This window comes from Orcinus orca, chromosome 4 (assembly GCF_937001465.1).
Source record: "Orcinus orca chromosome 4, mOrcOrc1.1, whole genome shotgun sequence".
Lineage (NCBI taxonomy): Eukaryota > Metazoa > Chordata > Mammalia > Artiodactyla > Delphinidae > Orcinus > Orcinus orca.
This window is the reverse complement of record NC_064562.1, coordinates 10,881,216-10,907,801: the sequence shown is the minus strand read 5'-3', so window position 1 is coordinate 10,907,801 and position 26,586 is coordinate 10,881,216. Positions and strand designations below refer to the sequence as shown.

General features: G+C 37.2%; 1 protein-coding gene across 1 annotated transcript in view; it reads left to right on the top strand.

The window, feature by feature from the left end:
• Positions 1-10,991, top strand: part of SNCA (synuclein alpha) — a 130,350-nt gene extending 119,359 nt beyond the window's left edge. The window contains exons 4-5 of the mRNA XM_012535636.3: positions 8,164-8,244; positions 10,402-10,991. Coding sequence (XP_012391090.1) covers positions 8,164-8,244; positions 10,402-10,434 — 114 coding nt within the window. The 3' untranslated portion in view covers positions 10,435-10,991. The remainder of the gene's footprint in view (positions 1-8,163; positions 8,245-10,401) is intronic.
• The last annotated feature ends 15,595 nt before the right edge of the window (positions 10,992-26,586 follow it).

Here is a 26,586-nt window from a genome sequence, read left to right as displayed (position 1 = left end):
TCTTTTTTTTTTTTTTTTTGTGGTATGCGGGCCTCTCACTGTTGTGGCCTCTCCCATTGTGGAGCACAGGCTCCGGACGCACAGGCTCAGCGGCCATGGCTCACGGGCCCAGCCGCTCTGCGGCATGTGGGATCTTCCCAGACCGGGGCACGAACCCATGTCCCCTGCATCGGCAGGCGGACTCTCAACCACTGCACCACCAGGGAAGCCCGACATACAACATTTTAAAATAATAACTGGAATTGTGACTGAAAACAATACATATCATTTTTAGGAATTTTATACAATTTCTGGAATACATATTAATGACATACATCCATAGAAATACAACATAAAGAAGGCTTAGTATTACTTCTTGCCTGATAATACTTGCCATGTAATTTAACATCAAATAAACTTAACTAGTTTAACATCTCTTTTTTTTTTTTAAATATAAGGTGAGAGAACCAATCTTTTGAGATGTTCCAGGGACCCTCTTGAAAATCCCAATTATTTCAAGGACAAAAAGATTTCATTTAGAATTTGATTTGGGGGATTCAAATAGGATCATAGGTCATTGTGGTACAATATTTAGTCAATCCATTTAACCAAAGTGACAACAAAATACTTTGCAGGCAGATATAGAAAGTTACATAATTGTTAAAAAAAAAATGAGTTCTTCTAATAGAGAAGACTGTTTTCTTAAGTAATCAAAGACTTGATAAAGAGAACATGAAGCACAATAAATTATTTTTATAAAATACAGAATCTTTAACCTCTCACAATCTTATGAAGAGCAGACTAGTCTAAGAAAATCTTGTTCTGGCAGATGAAAGAAAATTAAGTTTTAGTTTTACACAAATATAAGTAAACTATTGTTATTAAAGCTTATTTTTTAAATATTTATAATAAATGCATTCAATTTTAGCCAGTTTGACTACACAAGGCAAAATTCTCTTTTCCTATCCCTCCCTCCCTCTCTCCCCAACTTTGTATATCCACTTAGTTTGTCTTTTATTTTCTGCTTTCTCATTCTGAAATAATTATTTTAGGACAAAATTAGTCTTTTTCTCTTAATAAAAACATATCTCCATACCTCATACCTTTTCTTAGCCAAAAACACATCTTATTCCCTTGCATACAGAGTTTTTTTTCTTTCTAGTAGTTTCAATTATGTATATTAATTAGAATTCTTAACTCTTGGAAACTTTAATATCTAGTGAAAACTAAGTAAGCAATTGTGAACTGTCACACTATCATTCCATAGACTGGCAAATTTAAGAGTACATTTCATCATTTCTAGAAGTATATGCTTTCTTATAGTACAATTTTTTTTTAATGTGACACAAGACATTTTACTGACAGATCTAAATATCTTTAGTTTCTCTGTAATAAGAAGCCAAAAGTGGATAAACCTATGTTCTGTATTTTATCTTATTTGGAAATGACCTCAGTGAATTTCCATCCTTTAACTTAACATAGCAAAACTCTAAATTACCAAAGAGATTTAGAAAACTATTTAAGTAGACATATCATAAACCATAATTATTTTTGAAAAGTTCACTTAAAATTTTTATCTCTCCTAAAATTATTTCATTCACTTGTTCTTAACAATCATATTTAGATTACTCATAAAATGTCATGAGACATTAAAGCAGCTAGCCATCATCTTAGGTTATTTTTCTTTCTGACAAATTCTGTAACAGAGACACATGAGCTTATTTGACTTAGGAAACCTAGGTCGAATAAATTATATTTAATGCTGAAAACTCTAAAGACATGCCGATTTTAATTAAACCAACAAACTTAAACTAGCTTTTATTTACCAAAGATTGTTCCAGACCACATGAACTTGAAAAGCATTTGGGTTAGTGTCTATTATACTTCAGAGTGTTTAAAAATATTTAAATTGATAAGTGCCTGTTTTTCTTTAAGCCAGTTAAACAAAGTCAGTTAATTTTTTTTTTTTTTTTTTGGGCCAACTAATTTTGGCAATACCATCCAGAGGTAGAAATATATCACATATACATAACATACATCCATAGACATATATAAACACACAGATACCAACAGGGACCCTAAATTTTAGCCAAGAATCAGGTACAACAATACAACTCATTAGCTCGTAAATAACAGTTGAATCCAAATTGTGTCTCTGGAAGATGGAACAAGTGAAGGTTACCACTCAAATGGCTAAAGCATTTTACTAATTTTTGTGGCAAGGACTTTCATTTGTCCGAAATAAGTAATCTTATGGAAGCTGTGGATTAAATTTTCCGCAAGGGAAATTTTATAGCAGTTTGTGTTTTATTTTAAAAAGCCTTTCCCCCCACCCCCCACTTTTGTTTCCTTCAGTCTCAGAGGATGGTGGGCTGTGTTATTAGTTATATCCTTGGGGTGTTTACATTTCAAAGACATGGAAGATTTACATCTTCAAGGGACAAAGAAAGAATGTGAATTGTCTCCAAGGAGTTTTGGAATATGTTTCTCTATAATTATCAGAAGTCTAGGGTAATTACTATTTTCCTTCTTTTTAGAACACTTCTGTTCCAATGTCCTGAGTTTTTACAATATGTGCAAGCATTTTGAGATGAATTGGGGAGGTTTGGGGGATGGTAAAGATAGGTGTGTTTTGAATTGTTTCTAGAGCTGCGTTTCTGGTTTTGCAAAGGTTTGCAAGATAAGGACAGTTGATTTTAATTCCTCAAAGATTGGGTTGTAGCCTGAATACTGTCAAGGGGCTGGCCCACCCATCCAGCTACATTATCTTTAATTTGCTTCCTTATATCAGGGAGATTTCCAAAGAAGACGAAGCTTCAGGGTTTAACACAGTATGCCTTTTAAAAGTCTGGATAAAGCCTTTAACGAAGGCCTTCAAATGTTTTCCTTTTCCTGAATGTACAATTCAGTCTTGGACCAGTTCACTTCAGGAGGAAAAAACCTCTACTGCTGCTTCTATTGGCCCCTGAATATTGGCCTCAAACTGATCCATTTCCTGATTATTTACAGGAGGGCCTGGGTCCTCTGCTTCTTCTGTGAGAGTTCCCCTCCACCCCGCCACCGCCAGGAGCTGTCTGTGTTGTCTCCTAACTACAACATAATTTTATTATATATAATCCAAAATAATTTTTATGGAGGGGAAAAACACACCTTGGCAGCTGTAAGTGGGATTGTGAATGTACATTAATCTTTTTAACTCCTCCCTAAATTTGGTAGGAACTGAAAGTAGAGGTAAAAGGGTTTTGTAATTTAACAGAACTACCACCATCCATAGACGTGAATTCTTGCATTGGGGGTCCAGAAAACATTTGCAAGGGACATTGCATAGGAAAGCCTGAAGCTGGCAGAACCCGATTACAGGGTCTTGTAATCAGAAAAGTAGATGGAAAAGTACAAGGAGTTGTAAGGGGCAGCGAAGCCAGCCCTACCACCCATCCCAAGTGATTCTGCTAAATTCACCTCCTGGCTTTCATGATTTACACAAGGAATCTTTATACCCTGGGCCTGGTGATCTGGACAGAGTGCTTTCTGCAGATCTTAACAGGAAAGGGAAGTTAAAACAGGCAGATGGGGCTGAACAAGACAAAAAGAATCCTTCATCTCTGTTGTTGTTTTTGTCTTTAATACAGGGGAACCACAGCAAAGCTTGTCTAAAGAGATGCCAGTCTCATGAGAATCATGAACTCACCAGTCTGTAAGCCTAGCTCAAACAACAAGCTTATAGGACCTATGCCTGTATTCAACCCTATGATTTTCCTCCTTATGACAAACAACACAAAAGACAAAAGAAAACAATGACCTAGGAGGAAAGGAATCAATAGAAAGCAAGAATACTCATAACAAATCTTTACCAGAGTCACTATACCAAAGGAACTGACTCACACAAATAGTGTCTCCTGCTAATCTGAATCTAGAAAAAGGAAAAGGATTCTCCCCACTCTTGCTTCCACCAGATCCTGCAGGCAGAGATCCAGGAGACTGATGTGGTAAGAATTCTTACCTTCTACCAGAGCTTCCAGGATCTCTCAGCTGCAGCAACCCCAGAACAAGCAATGTCCAGCCAAAGGAGAGCCCCACATTCGGCAAACTATTGGGGAGGACAGATTTTCCCTTCATTCCTTATACGCTCTTTGGTTGGTCTCGTAACTAAATTGACATAAGACAGATTAACAGGAGAAAAACAAATTAATTTCATATGTTTGAGAGCCCCACAAAGATACGGAACTCAAAGGCAGTCGGGCAATTGAGGTTTATATGCTACCCTGAGCTGAAGAATGGGATAGGGGCCCAAGCTTCAGAGGGGAGGAGGGCAACTCACAGGAAGGTGAGATGAGCAGGTCTTTGATAATCAGATGTTTTCCCTGCCATATAGATGACGCTTTCAGGTAAACAAAAAGTTCTCTCTGGTGAAAGCTCTCTTGCTGGTACAGGCCTCTAATCTACGTTCTTTTGGGCAGTTATGGAGGATGTAAAAAGCTCTTCCTGAGTCTGCTGGGCCTCGACTGCCTTCAGTTCAAATTAATCTACCTGCCACACTTTCTCCCCTTCAAATGCAACCAATCACCACCACATAGACTCCTGTTTCTTCTACAGCCTATTCATTTCTCCCAACCCAAACCTGGATAATTTCCAAGCAATGCCTAGATATCTTATTTGATCTAAAAACATTTGATTATTATATTTTAGTTTATGGACTTTAAGTAAAACCCAAATGTAATATCACATTTTAAAAGTAAACAGGAGCTCTTTAATTAAATATCCAGTCAGTGTTTAAATTCCCCCATCTCATATTTGTTTCTCTTTTCTCAAAACAGGATTCCAAATAAGAGTGAAATAAGGTTCTTAAGTTGTAATTTTCGAATGCTCTCTGAAGTCCACTTTAATCTATATGTTTCCCCAAACTTTTGTTTTTCTTGCAGTTTACTTGTTGAAGTAGTTATTTGTCCTGTATCATTTCCCACAGTCCAAAATTTGCTGATTGCATCCAATGACGTGCTAAGGTACAGTCTGTACAGGAAAGGCAAGATACATGTTTGATGGTTTTCCTGTGATTGCATTTTTTCCTGGTCGATTCTGGTTCTAATTTCTTGCTTCCATTATATATATAATCCGTCTCCTTACCTATGCTGTGCTTTCCTCGTACTGCAGCATCCTATTCTGACCACTGGGTAGCACTTTAGTGAATATTTAGGGCCAACAGGCTATGTGTGAAGGATATGGTAGGATGGTGAAATTACATTGCAGCACAAGACTGGATAGAAAAATAGGAAATTGAATATCATACTCCCCTGTTCTTAAAGGATTTTGAGTAATTTTCTTTTATTCTGCAACGTCATCCCCACCATTTCCTTAATCCTCACTAGTTTCTCTAGCCATGCCCTTGGGGTGGTTTCTTTCTACACACTAGAGAATTCATCAATGTTTTGATAAACAAAGGCAGTTCTCACTTGTGCTTTAACTAATACTTTTTGTTTTTTTCCTTCTGGGTAAACTTTTATAGCATGAAAGGTATAATGGCCCCACAGAGCATACAGTGCTTCTGAATAAACTTCTTTGATGGGTTTCAGCAACCAAATTATAAGATAATTTTGTTTAGCAGGAATAGACTCTTAACTGAGTCTTAAAGGAATAGGCAAGGCACAGTCAGGGACGTGAGAGAAATGTCCTATTTCTCAGTTTCTGAAATCTATAGCTAGTTAAAGAAAACATTTTGAATGCCAGAATTCTTCTGGAGAAGAAGCTCAGGATAGTGGTTAAGGGCACAGAGTCTGGAGTCACCTCTGCTAGTTTGAGCAAATGACTAAACCTCTGAAGCCAAATTTCCTTGGCAAGATGTGGCTAAGCATAGCCTGCCTCATGGGAGGTCTATGAGCTATTTCCACTTCATATAATACAGTTAAAACCTTAATGATAGTTTATGAATATTAATGTATTTTTATCTTAATGAAATCAGTAATCTCATTCACCAGAGAACAACACATAAAGTCTAGCAAACTTGTGAAAGCAACACATATTTATTCCTTTAGTGAGTAAAGATGCCTGAAAGTATAGGCGTCTTCTTGTGACATGTTGATACTTATTGACCATCCTGGTATTTATATTTCACTTGATTCCTCTTTTTCCCATTTATTTATGTGTCTTTACTTTTGTAGCTGACTTTCTGTCTCATCACTTATTTGACTTCTTTTTAAATATTATATTAGCATTTCCTCTGTGGCTTCTCAAATCCTTACCCACAAGTGATACATATTTTACTTTATAAACTGTAGATATTTGGAGTATGGTTTTAAAGATTAGGTAAATACATGCTCAGAAATACGTATACTTTTAAAAATAGCAGTTATTATGTACTTGCAACCTAAGTAAGTCATTATTTAAAATTAATAGGGATGGATTTTACTTGATCCCAATACATGATCAATCTAGCCAAAGGATTCACCAGCAACATTGACCATTACTTGGATGACCTTTGAAGAATGCAACAGACACACCCAAATACACATACACACACATATCCAATAACATTCACCAGTCTTAGCACCTCATTTGTGATAGAAAGCAAGTCAGTTCTGCCTATTTACTTGTCCAGTCTATATCAAAATCTTTTAACAAATTAGGTTAGAAAAATAAATCCCTAAAAGCTTAAAATGCAAAGAAACAGGAAATTTACCTTATTTTCCTCATACCTGACTATCACTAAAAGTTATCTAAATACTAATGAGAGGAAATGATGTCATTGGCTCCTCCCAATTTAAAAAAGTTATTGCTGCCCCATTTTATCACTAAGGCTATTTGATGCTTAGAGAAAGCTTAAGAAACTTGTTCAGCATCACAGAAGATCTAGAATCTGTAGAAGCTAGGATCTGAACTCAAGTCTTGTGATATTACAGCCCTGGTGTCTAACCACCAATCAGCAGAACCTATGTTCTTGACATGAACCAAGAGGTGAAACACTGAAAACAGTACCTTTACTCCATGTTTAGAAGTCAGGTATTTGGGGGATGGTTTATATCTTATTTAATTTATAATTAACTTGGACTTTTAAAATTTATAAAACAGGAGTTAGGCAGAGGTGGATGACCTATAAGCTTCTCTGCCCAGCTAATGTAAGAATGAGCTTTATGTTGACGTTTTCTCACCGTCATCCATTTCCTTATCCCTTTCCCTACCTGTATTTTCAAGATGAAGACATGGGGAGATGTTATTTACATCAGGCATAGTTTTAAACAGAAGCCACATTGACTGAGGGACTATTTGATATCTTTGAGCAAGTTCATATAGGCTCATATTGCCTCCCTGCTCTTTTAATTTTCAGTCACCTCTTTTTACAATTCCTTTTCTGGAATAAATGCACAGCAACAAAAGGTATTTAATGAAGAACACTAATAAAACCATGACCACAACAGGTTGAATTTGTGGTATCCTAAGGAGGGATAATTGGAAAACTGACCAAATAGTTGCGTTTTCTTCTGCCAAATATGTATGGTTTCAGTCTTGAAATTTGTTTTTTAAATTTGTTTCTTTGCCGTTATTAGAAATAAAGTATAAAATATGTATGCTTTTACATTATAAATGGTTATATAAGTTAAAAACTTACAAAAAGGTAAAAATAACATGCATAGCTACCCAACAAAAAGTACTTTTCATATTTTGTTGTGCCTTCCTCCAATCTGTTTCACCTTTGTATCTGAATTCTACCTAGGCTGTATCCATAATATATACAACAACATTTATATACTGCTAAACATTGTATCCTAAAGAGGTTCTTATTTTTTATATAATTTTTATGTCATAGTAATAGATGTTTTAATAATCTATTGAATTGTTGAATGATAATTTTCCTAATTCTTCACCATCCATTGAGCATTTAGGTTAACAATTTTTACTGCTGTCACTGATCCTGTGAGAAACACCTTTGTTCTCTAGCTTGGGACTGTTTCCCGAATGGTGCATTACTTGGCCAAAAAATTGTACATTTTTAGCGTTAATAACACCTGTTGCCTCAATGTTTTACCAAAGGCACTGTATAGTTTAGAGTGCTAGCAGTGACACTAAGGAGTGCCATTTTTATTACATCCCTTCCATACTGTATATAAGATTTTTTTCAAAATATGGTTGTGATTTTTAGAAGTGAATAATGGTACCTCCTCAAAAGTCTTTGAATGCTTTTCATTTAAATATTAGAGTGAAGGAGCCTCCCAGGAAGGAATTCTGGAAGATACACCTGTGGATCCTGACAATGAGGCTTATGAAATGCCTTCTGAGGTAAGAGTTTATACACGTGAAACTCCAAAAATAAAGTTTAAGAGTTCAAGTTGGGTCCAATAATCAGTAACCCAAATCTGTCACTGTCAGATTTCCCTTATGTTTGTCCTTAAAGAGAATGACTTACTCTCTAGATGCACAAGTTAGCCAAATCCAGGACATGTATTGTGTGGACAGCTTTCAAGCTGTGAATGGTTTTTACGTTTGTAAAGAGTTAAAAAAAAAAAAAAAGGCAACAGCACTGATAGAGACAGTATGTGGCCCACACAACCTAAAATATTTACAGCCTGGCCTTTTACAGAAAGAGATTGCTGGCCCCTACACTGAAGAATTATTTTACTAGACACTTTACCTTCTAAAACAAATGCCAAAATGGAAAGTTAGAGAAATCAACTAAATGCCAAAGGTAGTAATTATTATTTGCCATCCATTTCTAGTGAGATGTTTGCATAGTAAAAGTTACTCAAAAAAATTAGAGAGTAGAAATATGATAAATGCATAGTTTGCAATGGATCAGTCTAACATTTTAAACAGCATACTTTAATTTGAAAGTAAGTTTCTTTAATAGAAAAGGTATCACAAGAGAAATTAGAAAATACTTTTAGATGAATGAAACTGACTCAGGAAGAAATAGAAAATCTGAATACATGTCTAATTAAAAAAGAATGAATTATTTAAAAACCCAGCCAAGGAGAGAATTCCAGGACCAGATGGCTTCACTGGTGAATTTTACCAAACATTTAAAAAAGAAAAAATACCACTAATTACAATTAATGCCAATTAACTCATCATCCAAAAAAATAGAAGAGGGAGCACGCCCTAACCAATTCTGTGGGAACAATATTACCCTGATATCGAAACCAGACACCACCACTAAAAATTGAGTTAAAGTGTGTTGTAGTTAGGTTATTCTTCTTCTTCATGGCATTATTACAAGGCATATTGATAATCATTCCATTTGCAGAAATTGAGCTTAAATTATTTGCCTAATTAATTTTACCAATATTTGGGGGTCTTTTTATACATGGCACAATGCTAATAAACACTACAGAAATACAGGAAGAGTAACTGCTAGTACCCAGATGCAAGGAGTTTACACTCTAGTAGGTTTGAAAAACAAATACAAGTGCATCCCTTCATTTATTCATCGTGATACCCCTAACAAACATTATTGACTGCCTTTTATGCACCAGGCATCACAGGGGCAAAAATATACACGATGCACAGAAAAGGTTAACATTTTACAAGATTTCTTTAGATCAGTCGGGAGAAGTTTTATAGCAGAGGTGGTAGTGATCTGCGTGGGAAGGGGTGGGAGATATGATAGGCCAAAATGAAGGGAGGACATTCTAACACAAGGAAAACTCCAAGGCATACATGTCTGAGAGTGCATGTGGATATGTCTGAGGCACAGTGAGTAATTAAATGTGGTTCAAGCTTTGAGAAGAGTGACAGATGAAGGATGCAGAGATGGGTCACAGACAAATTGTAAAGTACTGTAAAAGCCTGGCCATTTAAGTTTGTACTTCATTCAGAAAGCAGCTTGAGTTATTGAAAATATGTTTTTAAGCAGGATCCTGCTATTATTAGAGTTGTTTTTTAGGAGGACTAATCTGGCCCCTTTGGTTAAGACCATCAATATTTTTATTGTCTATGTTATCCAAGTTCTAGGGAGAGAGAAGGAGCTTTGACATAGTAATAATTGAAGCCACAGATGAAGATGATCTTCCCAACTGGGAAAGTAAAAGGAGAGAAAATGTGACTTGCCTTTAAATGTTGTCGAACCAAATCAGGTGATTTCTTAGAAAGAAACTAACACTTTAGTTGAAGAAAATGAGAGCCAGATAAGATAGACCGGCTACTGTGTCCTACAGGACGAGGTCATATGATTATTAAATGGTGCATGTGGAAGTAGAGTTCAGACACCCTAACGCTGATCACAAGAATAATAATTCACTTTTATATCTGACAGGAAGACAGAACTATTAAAAAGAAGAAAATTATACTGGATGTAGCAGAATAGTTCCAGAACTGTTAAGACTATAACCTTTATTCAAAGTGGCAAGCCATGTCCCATCTCATTGTTGCCCTAAAGCCCTGATCACTGGTCACTTATACTAAAACTTCGTGTTGTCTTTCCGATTTTCCTATCATTAGGAAGGGTATCAGGATTACGAACCTGAAGCCTAAGAAATATCTTTGCTCCCAGTTTCCTGAGATCTGCTGACAGATGTACCACCCTGTACCAGTGCTCAGTTCCAACGTGCCCAGTCATGACATTTTCTCAGAGTTTTCAGTGTGTCTTGAAGTCTTCCATCAGCAGTGATTGGCGCATCTGTACCTGCCCCAACTCAGCATTTCGGTGCTTCCCTCCCACCTAATATATGATAGCAGGGTCTCTGTGTGCTGTGGATACTGTGGCTTCAAATCGAAAGTGTTAAATTAAATTAAAAACACCCAAGTGACGGCCACTTATTTCTAAATCGCCACTAAGTTTTTGTTGCTGATGTTGAAAAATTGTGAGTGATTTACTATAATATATTATTAGATTTTCAGGTGTCTTTTAATGATTCTAAATATATTGATGTATTGTGAAATTTAATACATATAATACTTAAATACGTGAGCATGAAACTATGCACCTATAAATATTAACTATAAAATGTTAGTTTTGTGATGTGTTTTATCTTGTGTTTGTATATAAATGGTGAAAATTAAAATAAAATGTTCTCATTACAAAAATCTTATTTTTAGCCCATCTCACTTGAATAATAAAACCATGCTTATAAACAACATGCAATGAGAGCTGACACGATTAACTTGAAGTTCTTAATGGCCATTTGAAGGAGGATAGATTTTAGAGCAGTTTAAAAAGATGAGATGAAACATTAACCTTTTACTGTGGGAATTCCCTGAAGCAGCACTGCCCAAAATGTGTTCTGATGTGCACTAGTACCTTAAGAGGCCCTACTAAAAAAGTGGGTTCCCCTCCTACACTGTTGGTGGAAATGTAAGTTGGTGCAGCCACTATGGAAAACTGTATGGAGGTTCCTCAGAAAACTAAAAATAGAACTACCATATGATCCAGCAATCCCACTCCTGGGCATATATCCAGACAAAGCTATACTTCAAAAAGATACATATGCACCCCTGTGTTCATAGCAACTGTTCACAATAGCCAAGACTTGGAAGCAACCTAAATGTCCATCGATAGATGAATGGATAAAGAAGATGTGGTACATATATACTGGGCTGGCCAAAATGTTTGTGTGGGTTTTTCACAAATGAACTTTTTGGCCAACCCAATAAGCCATAAAAAAGAGTGAAGTAATGCCATCTGCAGCAACAAGGATGGACCTAGCGATTATCATACTAACTGAAGTAAGTCAGAAAGACATATGATATCATGTTGTGTAATCTAAAATATGACACAAATGAAACTAACTACGAAACAGAAACAGACTCACAGACATAGAGAACAGACCTGTGGTTGCCGAGGGGGAGGGGGGGGAGTGGGGAGGGATGGAGTGGGAATTTGGGGTTAGCAGATACAAACTAGTATATACAGAATGGATAAACAACAAGGTCCTACTGTATAGCACAGGGAGCTATCTATATCCAATATCCTGTGATAAACCACAGTGGAAAAGAATATGAAAAAGAATGTATATATATGTATAACTGAATCACTTTGCTGTACAGCAGAAATTAGCAACACTGTAAATCAACTATACTTCAGTAAATCAATAAATAAAACAAAAAAGTGGGTTCCACAGAATACAGAAGTGTAAGAAATGATACTGACTACATCCTCTTTAGGTAATCGTAAGGCACATTAACATTAGCACATTAAAGGCTCTGAGAGAACCTGGTTAACTTTAACCCAGGATTTTCTTTTTTTAAATCAAATCTTTTCCTTCCAGGAAGTACCTTGAAACATCTCTGGGAACTACCAGAGAATCGCCTTAATGTCTCTAGATTTATAAAAATCTCTTGGACTCCTTTAAATTCTGGTAAACATATGAATTCTAGGATATTTCTTTAGGAAAGGTTTTTCTACTTAGGGAAAATCTGTTAATTCCCCATAGGTGCTGACAATAAACTTGAATGTCAAAAGACCTATACAAATCAATAATTTTTTAAAATCTTTTTAATTATTCAGGAGACAAATGGCATAGCCACTTTAAAAAGTCCCCGACAGAAAGTATAATTTTAAGAAACTATTCTAGAAGTGCTAGGCAGCTCAGATGTAATCATGAGTAATTTGATGTATATTAGGCACTGGCAAGGAGGGAAGGCAGAATGAGTATAATGACTCTTCGCATGATCATCACAGAAACTTAGTCTTTTGTCTAACTGGAAAGAGACTACAGAGTGTAAGCTGCTGTGTATGTAGTCTTAAACTGGAGAGAAGCGGTAAGTCTCTTGTTTCATTAGATACATTCATGAGGAAACCACATGGAAAATTACAGCCTTTCTGTACAAGGAGCCTTCGAGTACCAATGTGTGCATAGAAAATACCATGGGAAGATAGACACCAGTAGCGGTTGTCTTGAACCAAGCACTTAAACAAAATTTGTGCAAGGCACGTAAGCCTTTTCAGGATTCTTGTCTCACAGCCACTGCTGAGACATCTACCTGACAAGTGGCCTGAGGGTTAGTCTGCCCCCAGGCTTATTTTGCAGACATCATCCCCCCAAGTCTGAGTTATTCAGCCTCATATGCTCCATGGGGCTTTAGCAAAACAGGTCAGGATGGGCTTTGGCCACAGTTGGCAGCACAACAGTCTAATGTATGGTTTGGCATTCCAAGTCAGATCTTTTCAAAATCTCCCACGAGTATGAGATATATTCCCCAACCTTCTGGCTCATCCAGTGGCTAACTATTGGATCAGCACACACAGACACATGCACATGCTTCAGGACAACCATTAGTTCTCAGGGATAATGCTTTCCACATCCACACTGAGGAAGTAAAACGCAATGTTCTGACTGAAAACTTGACAGACTCCTCCGTCCACCACACTGACACCATACTCTTTCTATGTGGGATGAGTTCATCCTACTGTGTTGTTTCTGTCTTGGGCAGGAGCACAACAGGGCTGGTACCTCCCTGTTTTCTCTGTCCCTGGAATTTAAATTGGAGATACTTTTTTTTATTACTATGTGTCAAATATAGATGTAAGTGATTTATCAATAGTAACTTGTTTAATTCTCAAAACAGCACTAAGTTCCAGTACTATCCTCAGTTTATATATGAGCGAACAGAGGCACCTGCAGGCTAAGTAATGTTCTCATAGCCACAGAGCTAAGAAGTGGCCAAAACAGAAGTTCGATCAATATGGGGCCAGAGTCTGTGCTCTCAGCCCCTAGGTCACATCATCTCTCAGAGTGGGGACATACAACTATGTCAGTAACCCCCCAGAAGTCTAGAGAATGTGATGGTAGCCTTGCTTTTCTAGATATAATTATTAGTATATTTCTAGCCTTCTTCAGGCATCTATGTCTAGAATAAGTCATATTCATGTATACGGAGATTTATTTCTAATTCGAGGAGAAATTAGCCAGCTCCTGACTAACCTGATTGATCCTTTCTTATAACTAAACTATGCACATCCTGTCGCTAGAACTAAGTTATTTATTTTCAGTAGAAGATAAAAATATCAACATAATAACAGTAGTCTACAGTAAGGCAGGCTTTTTCATCTTCCTGTTGCATCATGGGTACTTAGCTTCTGTCAAATGGCAAAAATACATATATATAAAGTATAAATAAAACTGTTCAATTATACATATTTATTAATGTAATGGCTAAATTTATAAATGAATAAACTGGAAAGTACATGAATTAATAATTTATATTTTTAAATTATATTAAGCCTTGATTTTCTAGGTATATTTTTTGATATAGTAATGCTCTATTTTATCCTTTGAGTAAACCTAGATTTCAGGAATCCAAATGCAATAGAATAGCTATAACACCAAAACTATTTCTAAATATTATTCTAGTTCCAGTATCTCCTGTATAATTATCTAAGATTTTCTTTAATGTTTCTTTGCTGCTACAACACTATCTTTGATTATTTTAAAACCAGTGGTGCAGATGGTATATTGGAAGCAGTTAAAAAGCATTCCTTCAAAAGGTCCAGTTTGAGCCTCTAGTAGGTTTTGCTGATATAATATGCTTCTAAAGTCAGGAAGGATTGCATAGGGGATTTCCAAAGTTGATCCTACAACTATGGTTAATACACTGAGCTAGGTCTTCTTATGAACCTTATGAAAATGTATTCTCTGATTCCCTTAAAGGTCAGTGACCAGAAATTCCCACTGTTTCTATGGCAACACAGCAAGATACAGTGCCTTGGAAATGTGCTGCATTTTAATTAGGTTCCTCTAGGGCTTCCTAACTGCGTTTTGCAGGTAGACTAAATACCAGGTTGCTTTATATCTTGAAGTGAGATGAAAGCTAGCCCATCTGTAAATGTCAAGGCTAAACTGGGCTCCAGTAAAGTCAAATCTAAACAAATATAGTAGCAAGTCTATGTGTTTATCTTAGAAAAGAATACAACATTCTTTTCCAAAAATAATCAGGGGTGCTTGCTTAACTAGGTTGGCAGGAGTAGTAGTGTGGATCCTGGATTCTAAAAGTAGACTATGTAGGTTTGACTCCCAGTTATGTCATTTACTACCTGTGTTACTTTGAACAAGTTACTTACTCTCTTGGTGTTTCTGTTTCCTTGTCTGTAAAAATGCAGATGACAATAATAGTACCTCATAGCAGTATTGTGTGGATTAAATGAGTTAATATAAGTAGAATGCTTAAGACTATGACTTGCCTATGGTAAGTGATCAATGAATCAGTGATGCTATTAGTAGTATTAGTACAAGTGGTGGTGGTAGTGGTGATAGTAGTAGTAGTAGAGAACACTATATTTTTAAAGATAAATAAGAAATATTTTAAATGTGTAGATATATTCATTTATATATCCTAATATAAAAGTTATAATAGCCAATGCAATCTTAAAAAAGAAGAGCAAAACTGGAGGCACCATACCCCCTGATTTTAAGCTATATTACAAAACTATGGTAGTCAGAACAGTATGGTACTGGCAGAAAAACAGACAGACAGATCAATGGAACAGAATAGAGGGCCCAGAAATAAATCTATGCATATAGGGTCAGTTAATTTACAACAAAGAAGCCAAGAATATACAATGGGGAAAGGATAGTCTCTTCTATTAATGGTGTTGGGAAAACTGGACAGCCATATGTAGAAGAATGAAACTAGACCACCATCTTACACCATACACCAAAACTAACTGAAAATGGATGAAAGACTTGAATGTGAGACCTGAAACCATAAAATTCCTAGAAAAAAACATAAGCAGTAAGGCCTTGACATCAGCCTTGGCAATTATATCTTGGATTTGACAGCAAAGGTAATAAAAGCAAAAATAAACAAGTGGGATCACATCAAACTAAAAAGCTTCTGCACAGCAAAGGAAACCATCAACTAAATGAAAAAGCAATCTACTGAATTGGAGAAAACATTTGCAAATCATATATCTGATAAGAGGTTAATATCCAAAATATATACAGACTCATACAGCTCAATAGCAAATAATTCAATTGAAAAATTGGTAGGAAATCCAAACAGGCATTTTTCCAAAGAAGACGTACAGCTGGCCAACATGTACATGAAAAGGTGTTCAATATCACTAATCATCAGGGAAATGCACATCAAAACTACAAGGAGATATCACCTCACACTTATTGGAATGGCTATTATCAAAAAGACAAGAGAAAACAAGTGTTGGCAAGGATATGGAGAAAAGGGAACCCTTGTGCACTGTTGGTGGGAATGTAAATTGGTATAGCCATTATGGAAAACAGTATGGAGTTTCCTCAAAAAATTAAAAATAGAACTGACATATGATCCAGCAATCTCACTTCTGGGTATTTACCCAAAGAAAACAAAAACACTAACTCAAAAAGATAGATGCAGGACTTACCTGGTGGTCCAGTGGTTAAGACTCCACGCTTCCACTGCAGGGGGCACGGGTTCGATCCCTGGTCAGGGAACTAAGATCCTCAAACTGTGGCACTGCAGACAAAAGAAAAAAAAAAGATAGGTGCATCTTCACATTCATAGCAGAGTCATTTACAATAGCATAGATATGGAAGCAACCTAAGTGTCCATCAATAGATGAATGGATAAAGGAAATTTGGTATATACAGTTGACCCTTGAACAACATGGGTTTGAACTGTGGGAATCCACTTATATGTGTTTTTTTTTCAATAGTAAACACTACAGTACTACATGATCCACAGTTGGTTGAATCCACCGATATGGAATCGAGGATATGGGGGGTTTGATAAATTGCATAAAAATCTTGACTGTGCAGAGGATGGGCACACCCTAACTCCTGCATTGTTCAAAGGTCAACTGTATGTACAATGGCATACCATTCAGCCATAAAAAGAAGGAAATCTTTCCATCTGTGACAACATGAATAGAACTTGAGGGTATTATGCTAAGTGAAATATGTCAGATAAATACTGTTTGATCTCACTTATGTGTGGAATCTAAAAAATAACCCCCAAAGTGGAACTCATAGAGAATAAATAGGTGGTTTCCAGAGGTGGTGAGTTGGGGGGGGGGCGGGGTGTGGAATGGGTGAAAGAAGTCAAAATGTACAAACTTCCTTCCAGTTATAAAATAAACTAAGTCATGGGAATATAATGTACAGCACGGTGACTACAGTTAATAATAGTACATTTGAAAGTTGTTAAAAGATCTTAAAAGTTCTCATCACAAGAAGAAACATTGTGGTAATGAATGTTTACTAGACACTGATCATTTCACAACATAAACAAATATCAATCTTTATGTTGTACACCTGAAACTAACATAACGCTATATGTCAATTATATCTAAATAAATAAATCGTACATAAATAAAACAGTAATCAAGATTAGGATAATGGTAGAGCCACTCTGGAGACTTGAGCAGAGACTATTTACTAATAGCTATGGGAGGGTGTTAATGGTTTAATAACCAGTATGAATATTCACAGAACGTCACCTAGCATCAAAGAAAGTTACTTACTACGAGATAAATATGTACCAAATGCAAACACTGTATTTATGGGACACATCTATCTTTAGACCCAGCTATACTCATCAAGTCATACATCTTCACATCCAAGTGAGATGTGTTTGATATTTATATTTATATGATATATTCATATATCCACTACTTTTGGTTCTGGTCACTAGAAAAAAAGACAAGTGTGTGTGTGTGTGTGTGTGTGTGTGTGTGTGTGTGTGTGTGTGTATCTCACTAGTCTAAAACAGATTATTATCAACCACAAAGGAGAAAAACAGCCACTTGAATTTCCATCTATTTCCCAAATCTCATTCATTTCCCATTATCTTCCCCCATACTCCTCTCACTTGGTAACTCTCATTTTTTACCTAAAAGGAGGCAAAATTTTACATGAAAATGTCTGCATTCTAAGAGAGGTAACAGAAATACCAACAGTCACAATGGAAAAACATTGTTTCTTTCCTCTTTGTCTTTAGCAAGTGCCTAGGACCACTGCTGAAAAAAAGCAAGTGAGCTGCTAAGATGCCTGCCAGGGTTCTGTGCTGTCAGATCATCCTCTGCAGCATACTCGGAAAGTCAATCAGTCGGACAAAGCACACTTGTCCTTTTACCCACTGGACTGTCTGAAACAGCCTAGGGAACTAAGTTAGAGTGGCAGAAAATTATTATTCAATACTACATTTTATAACAATGATCAACTCTTGGGGTAAAAATAACCAAGGACCAAATCCAGACAGATGAGCATCTAGAACATATTTTTTTGTCATATAAGGCATCGCCCAGATCTCTATAGAAATGATCAGGGCAAGTCTTGAGAGGCTGCCAAGCATTTGTAGTTCAGCAGGACAGACTCCTGCTGTTGAAGATGGACTGCCATGTTGAATGATGACAGATCTGGCAAGTCTCCTTGGCATGCTTCCCCAGCAATCAGCCGTGGGCACCCCCAGCAGCTCGTACCAAGGTTTTAGCTAGGCCATTGGCCTGAGAATGATGAGTAAAAGTACGAAGCTAAGGTAAAAACCTTTTCCACAATTTTCTTAATGTCATCGAAACCAAAAAAAATATGATTTAAAGCATTTGTGTATTATATATTGTTAATAACTGATGCTGAGTTCTGATTATCAGAGCAATGGTTGGAGATGAAATATTGTTGGATACTTGGTGTCATTCTGAGAAAGATTCTAGTACAACTCAAAGCCATGTCAGTCATGTCTAAGAACAGCTCTGCAAATCAATATTAAGGAGTTTTGATCTAGCTGCTTTGTACTGTCCATGGTGAGAACAGACATTTAAACGCTACACTCTTGGTTTTACACTATCATACCTAGTTCCAGGTCATTAGACATAGTTTTTAGTCATTGTTTTCATGCCAACAATTCCTGGATGCCCTAGGGACAGTTTACTCAAAGCAATTCTTTCTGGAATAACAATTTCCACATAATAGTCACCTTTTTATAGATGACAATTCATATTGACAGTTTGCAATTGACTTGAATTCCTGGAGCAGTTTCTCTAGGGATAAACCTCTCCATCCCTACTCCCACACACACCTATCATCAGCTTAAGATAGACCAGTCTTGCAATCTTGCATATTTAACTATGGAATGCACTCAATATGAAGTTGTCGATGCTTTACTCTTTAACAGTTAATATCTATAAAATGTTTCTGATTTCTGAATGCATTTTTTGTTCATATCTAACCTACATCCAAAATATTCAGACCTCACTTACAATAACAATGGACAAAGTAAAAAAAATCACTCTGGACTGTAAACTAAAGCTGAAATTTTTAAAAAAGTGAGACATCACTTATAGAGAGTGGAGAAATAAGCCTACTGAGAATATGGTGTGGAACAATACATTTAAACCCTACATTTAGATCTAAGTTTCTTTGTAGCCAAAATCTGAACGTGAAACACGCAGGCTGTATAACTTTCAGTGCCTGCAGGAAGAAGATATTTTGTTATTGTTGTTACTTGTGATTATTTTTATTATTATAATTTTGCAGAGGGGCAGAAGAGCCTTTTTTTTTCTATTTTATGTCTAGTAGAAATGTATGACCAAACAATTCTTTTAAAAACATAACACAGTCAAATAGAACCCTTCCAAAGCATTACCACCCACAGTCAAAGACATTCATAATCAAGTTCTTTCCTGAGGAAGAAATAGTCAAGGCCCCAGGCTCTCCTAAGGATGGGTGACTGGGCAAATTACACTGACTCCCTCTTTAATGCAGGCCCACATTACGACCAGAATAGACAGAGATGGATGTTTTAATTTTTAGAATTTCTAGGTTTCTAGAGCAGTGAGGAAAAGCCTCAAGTGATGCCTACGCAGTGGCAGAATTAAAAACATTACTTTTCCTTAAGGGAGAGGCCCGGTGGAGGGATCGATACAAATTGTGAAGGTACCTCACAACAGTCAGGTATAGAAGGCTCAGATGCTTTGTAGTACGGAACATATTGGGAGAAAAAACATTTTGAAATGCACACATCTGTGGGAAGAAGTAAGTGCTGGGAAGAAGTCTAGCTATATAGGTAATAGGGAAAGAACTATCCAATAAATGATAACACACTAATGGTCCGTCCAGGCAGCGTCAGGGAATGCTGACAGCAGCACTACTACGACCCAAAGCCAGGGAGGGGTTCTTTGGCGAGATTCTGGAGGCTTCTGTGAACTGGCAGGACCAAGGTCAGGCTACAGATCGAAAGGCTGGAGTTCTGAAGAGAATAAAAATAAGCTCTACTTAAAATGCCTTATCATCATGTCAACTCAGTAGCCTAAAATGTCAGCCTTGACTCAGAGATGTTGGGCAAAATAATAAGCCAAGTTCTTACCTGATCTTGATACTTCGAAAAATTTAAAGTTTTAAAGAAGGATTATATAGAGAATTTTGTTCAGAACCAAATGATTTCATACATATCTTAGGCTGAGGTAAGACAAAAATGAAAAATGTATTTTTTTCATGTATTTGGACCTCACAATCTCTGAGATACAATACTCCCTTTGCAGAAGTTCACTCTTTGTTTTGTTTTCTTTCGGGGAAAAAAATCAAAGCCTCCTAACATACGAATTCCAGGAATCTGATTGATTGCCATTGTGCTTTCTGAAAATCCTCAAAGCACACATTTGAAAAAGTTCAAATTCTTAGGTGGACTCTTGACTGAATTTATGTTGCCTGTGGTTATCTAGTTAGTTTTCTTTTCGGTGGATGCCTTCATTCTGTTAAGTTCAGACAGAAGTTGGGAATGGAATTGCTATAGTGAAATTCCCCAAGTGGTAGCAAAGAGAGAACAGTTCAAGAGAGTCTAGATTGTTAAAAGGTACAAAAAAATTAGGAGACCAAGTCAAGATTTAGGATCTAACACAGATGTAGGAAGACTAACCAATCTCAGCAGTTCTGTATATCAGAGTCTAGCAAACAAATTAGTGCCGACAGCTCTCGGAGAAGACTGATCCCACCTTTCCTCCCCAATCAGACCTTCCCAGTGGTAAACAAACAAACAAACCAACAAATAAAAAACCCTGCCTGACAGCTGAGGATTGGCTGAGGATCAGAAAATCACTTTATAATGGTCCAGTGCCTTCATTTTATAAATGAGCAAACACCCAAGATTGCATGCACTTGCCGTTTTGGCTAGAATTAAAATAAACTTTCAACCAATAATACTTTATTGCTGCAAAAACTATTCCACGTGAAATCCACCCTAGCTCATGACAATATTCTAGTATATGTGTCTAGAAAGGATAAAAGTTATTAACACTAAAACCAAACGTACCCTGGAAACATAATAATGCTTCGAAACCTTGACAATTCTCCTATACAACCGACTTAGGATTCACTATCTCCTTCCTCCAAACCACTATATCCATTATTACTCCTAACAACTTCTTTATTGCTTGTGGGGAAAAGTATATAATTTTAAAGTAATTTAAGCATAATAAATTTACATATAAGTGTACAAGAAAACAAACACAAAATTCAATGTCTGAATTTTAAGCAGAAACAATAGGAACTTAGTATTTAAGAATGACCCAGTATACCCACACAAATATAATTTCATCAAGTTCTTTACTGAACACATTTTTAAACTTTCATAGTACAGTTCCAGGCAGAAACTTGCTCAGAGTAAATATCTGAATGAATGACTCAAGCTATTAGATGTTATTTCTAAGTATCAAGTATCTTGTACTGGATGTATTAAGACTGAGATGGAAAGAAACCCATTTGTACAATTGACAAATATGAAATCATGACTAAAACTTGTTATATAACTCAAGTAAGAAACTGATAGCATAGATAACCTTTCAAGTGCCTACTATCAAGTAGAATGATGTTTATTTTCAAAATGATATTTCTCTGTTCTTTAAACCATGACCAAGTTATCTTAATCCTTTAAATAATCATTTAAATAATTCTTAATCCTTTAAACTCTAAATCATTGAAAACAAAAGAGGGGAGTGCTAATCTTAGGAAAAGAAAAACCTCAGTCATCTCAGGACACCATCAGCTTTAAAAAAGACTACTTTTTTGGGAGTATGTTTGACATTTTCCACGTATTTCAAGAAGGTTCTATACTGATCTAAAATTGTAGCAGATGGAGAAGCAGCAGGTGTGAACTCAGCAAATATACAAGAGACAAGATTCCAAACTAGGCCAGCTACATAAGGCCTTTCACATTTGAGGTTAAGTAATGGATATACTTTAGAAAAGATATAAAATTGTGTGTGTGTATGTGTAATGCATTAAAAATTATGAGAGTGTTTTTCTATATGACATGCCATGGATCTAGATCCTAGGACAGGGAATATAAGCAAGAAAAAACAAAGGTAAGAGTTAGACACAAAAGTATTAAGAAGAAACAAATCCCTGTCTATTGTACCAACTAAATCAATACTTATTGTGCCTTTAACCACAGGAATATGCTTCTCTAAAGGCAAATTTTAATTTATTTCAACAACCTCATCCCCAAAACTTGTTCCACCGGTTATTCTGAAATTATTTTAAAAATAAAAACATACTAACTATTTTAAAATCAGAATCCCTGGGTTTAAGTTACAGCTCAACCACATGCTAGCTATGTAATCCTAGGAAATAGGTTTGTATCTCTGAAAATTAGATGTAAATTAGAAATAATGGTATTTACTACATTTGGTTATAAAGATTAAATGAACTCTACTATATTAAATTACTCTTTATTACATATAGTATTTCTTCATTGCTTGTCTTCAATGTTATAAAAAAAAGTAAAATTTTTAAGAGTAAGGTGTAATAGAATTAAAATGATATAATTAAATGATAATTAAAATGATATAAATATTATCCAAATAAATATACACATTTGAGCTTAAATGTAGTAATTCCTTATTCTACTATGATGAATATTATAAAAAGAGAAGAAAAAAACCCAAACCCCAAAAACAAAAAACCAAACAAAATCTCGACAAGGGACAGGAGCTTCAACATGGTGGAAGAGTAAGATGCGGAGATCACCTTCCTCCCCACAGATACCAGAAATACATCTACACGTGGAACAACTCCTACAGAACACCTACTGAACGCTGGCAGAAGACCTCAGACCTCCCCAAAGGCAAGAAACTCCCCACGTACCTGGGTAGGGCAAAAGAAAAAAGGAAAAACAGAGACAAAAGAATAGGGACGGGACCTGCACCAGTGGGAGGGAGCTGAAAGGAGGAAAGGTGTCTACACACTAGGAAGCCCCTTGGCGGGCGGAGACTTCGGGTGGCGGAAGGGGGGGAGCGTCGAAGCCGCGGAGGAGAGCACAGCAACAGGGGTGCAGAGGGCAAAGCGGGGACGTTCCCGCACAGAGGATCGGTGCCGACCGGCACGCACTAGCCCGAGAGGCTTGCCTGCTCACCCACCAGGGAAGGAGGGGGATGGCAGCTGAGGCTTGGAACCCAGGGAGAGGACTGGGGTTGGCGGTGTGAACACGGCCTGAAGGGGCTAGTGCACCACACCTAGCCGGGAGGGAGTCCGGGAAAAAGTCTGGAACTGCCGAAGAGGCGAGATACCATTGTTTCCTGGTGCGTGAGGAGAGGGGATTCAGAGCGAGCTTAAAGGAGCTCCTGAGATGGGCGCGAGCCGCGCCTATCAGCGCAGACCCCAGAGACGGGCATGAGACGCTAAGGCTGCTGCTGCCGCCACCAAGAAGCCTGTGTGCGAGCACAGGTCACTATCCACACCCCCCTCCCGGGAGCCTGTGCAGCCCGCCACTGCCAGGGTCCCGGGATCCAGGGACAACTTCCCCGGGAGAATGCATGGCACGCCTCAGGCTGGTGCAACGTCACGCCGGCCTCTGCCGCCGCAGGCTCGCCCCGCATCCATACCCCTCCCTCCCCCAGGCCTGAGTGAGCCAGAGCCCCTGAATCAGCTGCTCCTTTAACCCCGTCCTGTCTGAGTGAAGAACAGACGCCCTCAGGCGACCTACATCCAGAGGTGGGGCCAAATACAGAGCTGAGCCCCTGGAGTTGAGCGAACAAAGAAGAGAAAGGGAAATCTCTCCCAGCAGCCTCAGGAGCAGCGGATTAAATCTCCACCATCAACTTGATATACCTGCATCTGTGGAATATCTGAATAGACAACGAATCATCCCAAACTGAGGAGGTGGACTTTGGGAATAACGATATATATAAATTTTCCCTTTTTCTCCTTTTGTGAGTGTGTATGTGATGCTTCTGTGTGTGATTTTGTCTGAATAGCTTTGCCTTTACCATTTGTCCTAGGGTTCTGTCTGTTATTTTTTGTTTTACTTAAAAACTTTTTTCTTAAAAATTATTTTTTATTTTAATAACTTTATTTTATTTCATTTTACTTTATTTTATTTTATTTTATCTTCTTCTTTCTTTCTTATTTTCCTCCCTTTTATTCTGAGCCATGTGGATGAAAGGCTCTTGGTGCTCCAGCCAGGCATCAGGGCTGTGCCTCTGAGGTGGGAGAAACAAGTTCAGGACACTGGTCCACAAGAGACCTCCCAGCTCCATGTAATACTGAACGGTGAAAATCTCCCAGAGATCTCCATCTCAACACCAACACCCAGCTCTGCTCAACGACCAGCAAGCTACAGTGCTGGACACCCTATGCCAAAAAACTAGCAAGACAGGAACACAACCCCACCCATTAGCAGAGAGGCTGCCTAAAATCATAATAAGTCCACAGACAACCCAAAACACACCACCAGACTTGGACCTGCCCACCAGAAAGACAATATCCAGCCTCATCCACCAGAACACAGGCACTAGTCCCCTCCACCAGGAAGCTTACACAACCCACTGAACCAACCTTAGCCACTGGGGACAGACACCAAAAACAATAGGAACTACGAACCTGCAGCCTGCGAACAGGAGACCCCAAACACAGTAAGTTAAGCAAAATGAGAAGACAGAAAAACACACAGCGGATGAAGGAGCAAGGTAACAAAAACCCCACCAGGCCTAACAAATGAAGAGGAAGTAGGCAGTCTACCTGAAAAAGAATTCAGAATGATAGTAAAGATGATCCAAAACGTTGGAAATAGAATGGAGAAAATACAAGAAACCTTTAACAAGGACCTACAGGAACTAAAGAGCAAACAAACAGTGATGAACAATAAATGCAATTCAAACTCCTCTAGAAGGCATCTATAGGAGAATAACTGAGGCAGAAGAACGGGTAAGTGATCTGGAAGACAAAATAGTGAAAATGACTACTGCAGAGCACAGTAAAGAAAAAAGAATGAAAAGAATTGAGGACAGTCTCAAACACCTCTGGGACAACATTAAATGCACCAACATTCGAATTATAGGAGTCGCAGAAGAAGAAGAAAAAAGAAAGGGACTGAGAAAATATTTGACGAGATTATAGTTGAAAACTTCCCTAATATGGAAAGGAAATAGTTAATCAAGTCCAGGAGGCACAGAGAGTCCCATACAAGATAAATCTAAGGAGAAACACACCAAGACACATATTAATCAAACTATCAAAAATTAATTACAAAGAAAAAATATTAAAAGCAGCAAGGGAAAAACAACGAGTAACACATAAGGGAATCTCCATAAGGTTAGCAGCTGATCTTTAAGCAGAAACTCTGCAAACCAGAAGGGACTGGCAGGACATATTTAAAGTGATGAAGGAGAAAAACCTACAACCAAGATTACTCTACTCAGAAAGTATCTCATTCAGATTTGACAGAGAAATTAAAACCTTTACAGACAAGCAAAAGCTAAGAGAATTCAGCACCACCAAACCAGCTTTACATCAAATGCTAAAGGAACTTCTCTAGGCAGGATACACAAAAGAAGGAAAAGACCTACAATAACAAACCCCCAAAAAGTAAGAAAATTGGAATAGGAACATACATATCGATAATTAACTTAAATGTAAATGGATTAAGTGCTCCAACCAAAAGACACAGATTGCCTGAATGGATTCAAAAACAAGACCCGTATATACACTGTCTACAGGAGACCCACTTTTGACCTAGGGACACATACAGACAGAAAGTGAGGGGATGGAAAAAGATATTCCATGCAAATGGAAATCAAAAGAAAGCTGGAGTAGCAATTCTCATATCAGGCAAAAGAGACTTTAAAAAAAAGACTATTACAAGAGATAAAGAAGGACACTACATAATGATCAAGGGATCAATCCAAGAAGAAGATGTAACAATTGTAAATATTTATGCACACAACATAGGAGCACCTCAATACATAGGCAAATACTAACAGCCATGAAGGGGAAATCGACAGTAACACAATCATAGTAGGGCACTTTAACACCTCACTTTCACCAATGGACAGATCATCCAAAATGAAAATAAATAAGGAAACACATGCTTTAAATGATACATTAAACAAGATGAACTTAATTGATATTTATAGGACATTCCATCCACAAACAACAGAATACACATTCTTCTCAAGTGCTCATGGAACATTCTCCAGGATAGATCATATCTTGGGTTACAAATCAAGCTTTGGTAAATTTAAGAAAATTGAAATATCAAGTATCTTTTCCGACCACAACACTATGACACTAGATATCAATTACAGGAAAAAGTCTGTAAGACATACAAACACAAGGAAGTTAAACAACACATTACTTAATAACCAAGGGATCAATGAAGAAATCAAAGAGGAAATCAAAAAATACCTAGAAACAAATGACAATGAAAACACGATGACCCAAAACCTATGGGATGCAGCAAAAGCAGTTCTAAGAGGGAAGTTTATAGCAA